The sequence below is a fragment of the Bremia lactucae genome, linkage group LG11 (assembly GCF_004359215.1).
Source record: "Bremia lactucae strain SF5 linkage group LG11, whole genome shotgun sequence".
In the NCBI taxonomy this organism is placed as follows: Eukaryota; Oomycota; class Peronosporomycetes; order Peronosporales; family Peronosporaceae; genus Bremia; species Bremia lactucae.
In genome coordinates, this window is record NC_090620.1 from 3,939,760 (window position 1) to 3,948,961 (window position 9,202).

At 48.6% G+C, this 9,202-nt stretch overlaps 4 protein-coding genes across 4 annotated transcripts; 1 reads left to right on the forward strand and 3 right to left on the reverse strand.

Moving 5' to 3' along the window:
* Nucleotides 1-127: 127 nt before the first annotated feature.
* CCR75_008324 (uncharacterized protein) lies at nucleotides 128-2,237 on the reverse strand (the record flags this gene model as incomplete). Its single annotated transcript, XM_067966377.1, has 2 exons — nucleotides 128-148; nucleotides 171-2,237. The coding sequence occupies 2 exons, from the start codon at nucleotides 2,235-2,237 to the stop codon at nucleotides 128-130; spliced, it is 2,088 nt and encodes a 695-aa protein (XP_067817199.1).
* Nucleotides 2,238-2,469: 232 nt separating this feature from the next.
* Nucleotides 2,470-3,927, reverse strand: CCR75_008325 (uncharacterized protein; the record flags this gene model as incomplete). The annotated part of the gene is made up of 3 exons (XM_067966378.1): nucleotides 2,470-3,045; nucleotides 3,304-3,596; nucleotides 3,664-3,927. 3 exons carry the CDS (start codon nucleotides 3,925-3,927, stop codon nucleotides 2,739-2,741), a joined length of 864 nt encoding a protein of 287 aa, XP_067817200.1. The 3' UTR covers nucleotides 2,470-2,738.
* Nucleotides 3,928-4,009: 82 nt separating this feature from the next.
* Nucleotides 4,010-4,496, forward strand: CCR75_008326 (uncharacterized protein; the record flags this gene model as incomplete). The annotated part of the gene is made up of 2 exons (XM_067966379.1): nucleotides 4,010-4,282; nucleotides 4,344-4,496. The coding sequence occupies 2 exons, from the start codon at nucleotides 4,010-4,012 to the stop codon at nucleotides 4,494-4,496; spliced, it is 426 nt and encodes a 141-aa protein (XP_067817197.1).
* CCR75_008327 (uncharacterized protein) lies at nucleotides 4,042-5,489 on the reverse strand (the record flags this gene model as incomplete). The annotated part of the gene is made up of 6 exons (XM_067966380.1): nucleotides 4,042-4,275; nucleotides 4,338-4,710; nucleotides 4,782-4,853; nucleotides 4,934-5,027; nucleotides 5,114-5,214; nucleotides 5,310-5,489. 5 exons carry the CDS (start codon nucleotides 5,487-5,489, stop codon nucleotides 4,567-4,569), a joined length of 591 nt encoding a protein of 196 aa, XP_067817198.1. The 3' UTR covers nucleotides 4,042-4,275; nucleotides 4,338-4,566.
* Between the last annotated feature and the right edge of the window lie 3,713 nt (nucleotides 5,490-9,202).

Sequence of the window (9,202 nt, forward strand, 5' to 3'; positions counted from 1 at the left end):
TCAGTTTTAAACTTTTTACTCGCGCGTGGCGACAACTCCTTCTCAAACAGCAAATGCTCGGCGCCAATATTCGACGTCATAATGATCACCGTGTTGGCAAAATCCACTGTGCGTCCGTGTGAGTCCGTTAAACGACCATCGTCGAGCACTTGCAACAAAATATTCAGCACCTTTGGATGAGCCTTTTCAATTTCGTCCAGCAAAACGACATTGTACGGATTGCGACGAACCGCTTCCGTTAATTGGCCGCTTTCCTGATACCCGACGAATCCTGGAGGCGCGCCAATGAGCCTGGAAACACTGTGTTCCTCCATATACTCGCTCATGTCGATTCGCACCATATGCGAGTCATCGTCAAAGAGTTCGTAGGCGAGCGCCTTCGCCAGCTCCGTCTTGCCAACACCCGTTGGTCCTAAGAACAAAAAACTGCCAGTAGGCTGCCCCGATCGCGCAAGGCCAGCACGTGAGCGAAGCACAGCATCACACACCGCCGTCACTGCCTCTTCTTGTCCAATGACGCGTTTGTGGATGCGCTCTTCAAGGTGCATGAGGCGGTCGCCCATGCTCGAAGTAAGGCGAGAGACTGGAATCCCCGTCCAACGAGCAACGACTTCACAAATTTGATCTTCGCGCACTAGTTCTTCCACCATCTTGTGCTGAACTTCATCTTCATCCTCGCGCTTTTTTGCCTCCTCCGCGGCAGCAATGCGGCGTTTAACGTCCGGAATCGCATAGTATTGCAGATCTGACGCAGTTTGCAGGTCTTGAGTACGTTCCGCCTGTTCCGCTTTCAGCTGCAAGTGTTGCAACTTATCCCGAAGCTGACGAATTTCATTTACCCGTGCCTTTTCCGCCTCGTGACGTAGAATCAACGGCCCAAGCTCGTCCTGAATTTTATTCAGCTCTTCTTGCACTTTCACAAGCCGTTGCTTACTCAATTCATCCTTTTCTTTTCCTAACGCCGTGGCTTCGACTTGGAGCTGCAGCTGTCGACGCTCTAATTCGTCAATCACTTCCGGTTGACTGTCCAACTGAACACGGACATTCGCGCATGCTTCGTCAATGATATCGATGGCTTTATCGGGCATGAAGCGTTCCTTGATATACCGGTCCGCAAGCTTAGCTGCAGCAACCAAAGCTGCGTCCATGATCTGGACACCATGGTGGGACTCGTAGCGCTCCTTCAAACCTCGCAAGATGCTCACCGTGTCCGTCACAGAAGGTTCTCGGACCATCACTTGCTGGAACCGACGCTCAAATGCCTTGTCCTTCTCCACGTGCTCACGATACTCGTCCAATGTCGTGGCACCAATGCACCGGAGTTCGCCACGCGCTAGCATTGGTTTCAGCAGATTTGCAGCGTCCATTGCGCCAGACGTTTGACCCGCGCCAAGGATCAAGTGCATTTCATCGATAAATAGAATAATCTTGCCATTGCTATCCTTCACTTCCTTCAACACGGCCTTCAGACGCTCTTCAAACTCACCGCGATACTTGGCTCCAGCGATTAAAGCGCCCATATCTAGACTGATTAGCTTGCAATTGAGCGAATCGGGAACGTCACCTACCACAATACGACGAGCTAATCCTTCGACAATAGCAGTCTTTCCTACACCAGGCTCCCCAATCAGTACCGGATTGTTCTTGGTACGTCGTGACAGAATCCGAATCACCCGTCGAATCTCCTCGTCTCGGCCAATAACGGGGTCAATCTTGCCAGCTTCTGCCAGTTCAATCAAATTCTGGCCATATTTATTTAGGGCGTCGTAATTTTCTTCAGCGGACGCATTGGTGACAGGACGGCCGCCACGGATCCTCTGTACTGCGTCTTTGATTTGATTCTCGTCCATTTGATGGCTCTTGAGTAGACTAGCAACCTGCGAGTTATTAAATAACGCCATGACTAGATGATCAGCTGCCAGGTGGGTGTCTTTCATATCCTTTCTCATTTTATGCGCATATTTGAGCATCTTCATGAGCGCCGAGTCGGCGCCTACCGACTCTGGTGCAGGCGTCTGCTTGGGCAATTTTTTCAGCTGTGCCATCACGTCTTGTTGAAAACCAGCCACATTGCCGTGTACTAGATCCGCTACACGCTTGGCCGTGCCGTTCTTGTCTTCAAAAAGCGAGTATGCCACGTGAAGAGGGGTCAGCTGCGAGTGGCCAAACTCCTCCGCCATTTCCTGCGCCCGGCGCAGATACTCGTTGGTTTTATCTGTAAATTCTGCTGGATTCATTTGTCCAGTGTATTATCCTCTTGAGCAATTGCGAGTAAATTTAATTGTGACGACTCTCATGTCGACATTGCCTAACTCCATCATAGAGGTGCTAAAGGGTTCGTTTGACTTACTGGATAATGCTGGAACTTTCGATCGGACTTTATCGGAAGATATGATGGGTACATGGCGTCGGATTGGTCCGACCGCTTCAACGTGTCGATGTAGTCGAGCGTTTTCTAGAAGTGTCGCAGAATTATCATCTAGAAGAGGGACTCTTTTATGCTAATCTGAAAGACTTATGGCAGGCGGCTAAAATCACTCGGGTGAATTACAGGGGCTTTAATAATGGCCTCATGCCGGAATATTGTGCAAGCTATCGAAATGCAATATTACTGGTTATATTTGACACAGCAGCATCCAATCAAGTAGCCATAACACTAAATATATTCACGTAGTTTGAGACGTGCATACTACGGTTTCAGATAGCGTATGTCATACTTGGGTACGCTATTTGTTGCTCTACGGACGCCGAAAGTGTTTGTGCATGGTGCCATCCAGGAAGTTCTGAAATTCTTTGCGTTCGTCGCAAGAAAACCACAAGCTTAGCGCATACCGCGTACCCGTCTCGACTTTCCGTACTACGTGCAAATTCTCTGATCCAGCTGTGAAGATCACGAGGCGACCACGAGCAGGCTCGATGATCGTTTCAAAAGTATCGTCAATGAATGAGAAGAGCCCACCAGTGAATTCCTCGTTATAGTCTGATAGGTAGAGAAGACCGGAATAGTCGTAGTAGTTCGTGTTCTCCTTGTCCACATGCGGATGCCTTTATCAGAAATTTTGTTATTAATCATTGTGAATTGCTGAAAGATAAATCAAGGCATAGTCTACCAGTATTCATCGTGAATCTCACGAGGAGTCCATGAAGCATTGCCAATCATACGAGTTATGAACGTAGGCGCAGAAAAATATAGTTTTTTTAAGTCAAACTCCTTCATTACGGTCCGGCGAATTTTTTGCACAATGCTTTCAAACACAAACCATTAGCATGACCGACAGTCTCATTTACAACGTACAAATGTACCTGCGATATAAGCTGAATTGCTTCTGCGAAAATCGCTTGACACCTGGCTTGTCTGTATTCGGAATCCTCTTTTCGGGTTGATAGATATTCACGAGTCCATCGCTGTCGCGGACAAAGCCTGTGTTTATGTCCATGATCGTAGGACCACCGAGCCTTGACCGATTTTGCATGCCAGTCTCGGCAATGTCACGCATTTGCAACACTTTGTCGGGAGATAAATAATTATCAATTACAGCGCGACCACACATGGTTTTGTTCTCTGGGTGACAGCCTGGAACAATTGGAGTAGATTGCTACAAAACAGCCAAAGCGAGTGTCAAGACGGTATAGTGGATCCAACAAACAAAAATATTAATGAACCTCAGGCGGTGCACACGTGACATTAAGGCGTAGGTGCTTCGTAACATCAGTGCGGGCGATATAGTGGGTAGTAGAGGCATCGTAATATTTACGCAGGAAGTAGCTCGCGACCACGACTGCCACTACCACAAAGAGTCTAAGCACCCATCCGATTGTAGCCGTAGTAGGTGCAAGCAGCTCGTTCTCTTCCTTGAGTTTAGCTTCACACTTTACGCCATGCGTTGCAGCACGATTGCCGACATTCTTGGCAGTCTTGCGCGCCATGGCTTCCAGAAATGATGGCGCTCCCTCGATGGGGAATATTCGATTGAGTTTGGGTTGGATTTGTAATTTAAGGATTCATAAAATGGATGCAAATACGACCGAGGTGGCGGCTGCGGAGATGCGGATCGCACAACATCGCGACAATGCAGCGCGAGCAAAGGCCGAATTGGCCGTAACTCTTGATGAATTAAAGGCTGCGCAAGACCAATTGCTAGTGAAAAGGCTGGACGATGCGATCGAAGAGCAGCGCAAGGTCGAGCAGGAGGCGCTTGCGTATTCAAAAAATGTCAATTCCCTGTACCAACGTGCTGTCAAGTGGAAGGCCGACCAGAAGCGCTTTCAATCGAGCTTAAAGGTTTGTTTGCACTTTATTGATGTATTATTGAGCAAGAAAGAGCTTAGCTTGTTGCCGTTAGGAGCTCGACCAATTTGCTAAGTGGGCAGTCGCCACAGAACATGATCTCCACGCGATTGCTGGCAATTTGGAGTACGTGTGGGCTGTACTGGAGAAAGAGCAAGAAACAATGGTTAACAGCGGACATGCACAAGCACAAAGTTCATCCACGTAAAACCAATTTTAATTTTAAAAATAAGTGTGCAATAAGTAAATTGGCGTAAAAATATGCGCCATGGCAAGGCTTAAAATGTAATGAGGCACAGAATAACGAGGCTGCCGACAATCAACAGAAAGCGAGACAAGAACGTCTGCTGCATCTGCTGGTGCGCTTCCTGAGCGGTCAATGGTGTTCCATCCACATGATGCGTGACAGATGCTGGCGGTTGCTACGACATCATAACAAAAAGTTAGCAAGTAGCTCACCTGCCAAACAACCATTACATTATCACTGTCATACGTAAGGGACACCGAAGAGCACTGACCACATCGAAACTGCATTGCCTTGACGATATCTGTCAAAAATGCCGAACTGCGGCCGCAAAAAAGCATACATTAATCCCACCAGCCAATTTCCGAATTTTTTTGTGACTGCTGCAGTATCACACGCACATTAAATGGACCTCGTCGCCGGAGCCGCTCGGCGTCTGGGCGTTGTCCTTGTGGACGACGAGGAATGCCGCTGTCGGAAGCTTGGTAGTGAATTCTACAAGTCCCGCGAACGAGCCGTCAACAAAATTCTATCGCTTAAAAATAATTGCCACCGTCGCATCGTCAAAAAAAAAAACTCACCGAGGATCGGCGGCCTCAGCGCCTCTTGCATACACTGGAACGACGTTCTGCTCGCTGACTCCAGCCTTGCACACGGGGCACTCGAAGTGATGTTGCATCCACTACATTGTATCAATTAGCTACAAACAACGTCAGATGACAAGTGGATTTTCATTGCCAAACCTGGTACAGACACGGCCAACTAGGCAAGATGTACCCATGTCAATGGAATGAAGGGGTCATAGAAAGCTAGACGATGGACAGCGTACCAATAGAGATGTCCGCACAGTGTTACGACAGGAATACACACTGTATCAAGACATATATTGCACTCGAACAGAGGTTTCCGGTCTTCATTCGCTTTAGTCGCGTCTTCGACCGTATTTCTTGGCTCCATTCTACAAAGTTTTCTTTATTTCTTTTTATAAGAAAAAAAAGAATTTTGAGTGTTAATTTTTCTGCATCTTGCAATTTATGGCAGCATGTTTCCATCATTGAATTCTTGCTGCCGCGAGCAATCAAATGACAGTCGAATCAGTGGTGACCCAGTCTACTGTTTAGGCTAGCGTAAATAGGCTCAATTCCGCTGCATTGTCATCTCTTGGCGGTGTGGACAAGTGTTGAAACGCAAACTTTAAAGTGATGAACCAACAAAATGTTACGAGTACTATTTTTAATTATCGTATTTACGCCGAACGAATGTAGTGGTTTCATTTCCTGATTTCTCCTGCCGTGAAAATTTGTAGCAAGCTAGGAGATAATGAAACTAATAACACTCTCTCTTTTGCCTCTTTTGTGTGTCCACCAATTGGTACGTGCCGTTCTACTTTTTGCAGGTTATGAACTTAAAGCGTGCAAATGATAAGGGCACTGCGCGCGACGGCGTGCACGCGAAAGCATCCACCGCCACCGCAAACGAAAGGGTGGATGAGCAAGAAGAGAACAAAGAGCTTAGCAAGCAGCACTGTAACGAGCTAAAGTTGCTTTAAGAACACAAAGTGTACTTAAGTGGATGGTCAATCACTTAAGTAATGTAATTGGACCTACCACTTGGGTGTGGTTCACATTGTGACCCAACCTTGTGTATGTGATGCCACTGAGGGTATTCACATTAGCGGGGATAACGGCTAGCGCCATCCGTTACGCGGGATATCTAGAAAGATATGCTCGCAATACATTGGTGTTATCTACAGAGATGACATTTAGCATTGGTTAAAAATTGCTATTTATATTTAATGCGATTATGTAAAATCAGTCTAAAAGTTTTTTCCTACTTGGTGAGTGCGCACGAGGAGTCGAATCACCGCTCCCGTGACGACACGTATACCAGAGTACTTAGTGCGTTGGGTGAGGTCGCTAAGACGCCCACCACAACAACCTCACTGCACGCGAGAGTAGACGGCCAAACCAATCTTCGCTGTGCTAGGGTGTGTGCTTAAGTAGAGCGTGGCCGCATTAAGACGTACCCGCCTACACTTGGTAGCACTTGAAATCCTTCCCACGACACGCATCTCTGCGTGTGTACGTGAGGATGAGCCTCATATCGATCGGGGTCATTAACCCCACCTCTCCAAATATCATTGGAAGCTGGCTGGGCACTTAGCGCAGGGACTTGGTGTACAAGCCCTGGCCAGGCTATTGCGTAGTCTTCCTGCACTTTGAGGCAATCGTGCTCGCACAGCGGAGAGCCGCGTCCGAGGCACAAAGCCATGCAGACTCAGAACTAGCTGAGGCGTAAGCAGGCTCAAAGCGAGGCTCTCAACAGAACTGTTGAGATGCTCTCTGCCCGGCCGCATCAGCCGAGGCCCATTCGGATGGCCGCCCAAGTTCGATGGAACTGCAGCTCACACGATTGTTCACTGGCTATTAGCCGTGGAGCAATGCGGTGTGGCGCAGCTCATAGAAGGCGACAGCATGATAGTGTCGTACGCCATGTCGCACCTGCGCGGTAAAGCCTCAGAGTGAACTTACTCGGCGCTTACGGCGGACAGAAAGGCGTTTCATTCATGCGCGATCTTTAAGACAAAGATTCGTGCCATGTAGCAGCCGCCGAACAACCAAGTGTTGCTTCAGGCGCGCTTCTTTGGAGCGCGACAGGCGAAGCGATCTCTGCAAGAGTATGTGCAAGAGATGCGCTCGCTGTCGGCGTCCATAACCGTAGGTCCGATTACGGAGCACATTAAGGTGCCCACGTTTATGAACATTCTTCGGCATGGCCCATCGCGACAGGCCCTTTTTAGAAAGGGGCCGTCGACGATGAATGAGGCAATCCAAATTGCCTTAGCTGAAGAGCAATCCTACAGCAGTGCCTCGGCGACAGCTTGGTATAAGCCGTCGGCCAAGAGGTCAAATGCCACTCCCATGGTGCAATGCAGACGTGGTCTGTTATAAATGCGGCAAGCACGGCCATATGATGGCTCGCTGCTATGCCAGGGTCCCTGCTGGGGCGAAGATGCCCAGCAAGAGGACTCCCTTCCCAAAGGGCGATAGCAAGAACCAACGTGCGAGACGCATGAGTTCTGCATCGACCACTGAGGGGTCGGGAAATGCAGGAGTGCAGTCGGGTCGGGTTGCTCTTCTGACGTGGACTTTAGAGCTACCCATAAGTTCAGATTTGTCGAAAAAATGAGTAGCATGGTCCCTTAGGTATCGCAATTTCGGACCTCAACCCTGCTGGTCTGTAGCGACAAGTACGAGGCTATGAACAGTGATGGCTTCCTAGTGGATTCGGTGCATCACAGAATTTTGTAAAGCTCGTGGCTCTTAGAAAGAGACCGGCGATGTTTGAGCCGCTTTGCCAGGATGGCAAGCGAGAAGAAGCGACCTTCGTTTAGCGAACAGCGCGCTCGTTAAGTTCGAGGAAGTTCAGTTAGAACTCGCCTTCAGCTTTAGTGGCTTCTCTTGTAATAGATCTTCCTTCTACTATCAACGTATTCTATCATGATAAGCTCACAATTCTAGGTATGATGAGTCCGTATGACCTCATCCTAGGCATGCCATGGCTGGCAAAACACCAACATGAATTGACTGGCGCACACGCACAATTGCTAACTCTACGCAAGACAACGGAAAGGACGTGCTTTGCGAGAGGCATATGCAACTGATGTTGTGTCAAACACAGTGAGAGTGCGTTTACGGGATGTCAAACGTCACTAAGTTCTACCTAGATCGCTAAACCTGGTGTAGTTGGAAGTCTACCGACTGGATGTCAGGTGACACAAATTCCTACCGAGATCGTCGAGACTGGGGTAGTGAAAAGGGCAATGACAAGTAATCATGTCTCCCATAGTCCTGTCAAAGCTGAGAGCCTGTGGCAGTAGACGGCGAGATGACAGGAAGTCAAGCGTCGCATGAACCGGCTAAGTGCCTAGAGCCTGGTGTGGTTATAAGGGTGCGCTAGCCAGGAGAGCAACAGCACCCGCTTCCCAGTTAAAGGGCGTGGTGACTCGAAAGAACGAGTACCCGACAAAATAGAACGATCAAAGGCATGTCTAAACGAGTGACCTTTGGATCAGATCCTATTTAAGTGAAGAGGCCTTCAAACGAGGTATTCGAGGCCGTCAAATACAAATTGCGGAGGCGTCTTCAGTTGAAATGCTTTGGCATGTCTTCAAATCTGCCGAGGAGATAGTTAAACTTCAAGAGATGTCGTGGGATCTGTTCCTCGTCAAATTAAGAGAACGAAAAGATCCACGAAATATTCACATCCGATCCAGAAGAAAACTTGATGGATTGTTGCGCGTCATCCGCAATGGACCCTCTCGTCCTAGGAACGGACAAAAAGAAATGGTTCGTTGCTCAAGGCTGGGATGACTTGAGAGAAGGTCCGTTCTTTGAGGTTCTGTGGAAACATCGCGATGTGTTCCCAGAAGAAGTGCTAAGCCGCCTACCAGCAGATAGGGGCATCGGGCACGAAATAGACCTCGAACCTGGCACCAAGTATTGTGTGACCAGGCAATGGCCGTTGCCGAAAGAACAAGTCGATTATATCGATGAGTTCTTCGACAAGCGAGCCAAGGCGGGACATGTGCGTGAGAGCAAATCGCCTCACTGCAGCCCGACCTTTTGTGTGCGTAAAGCCACAGGTGGATGGCGCGTGGTTCATGCTTA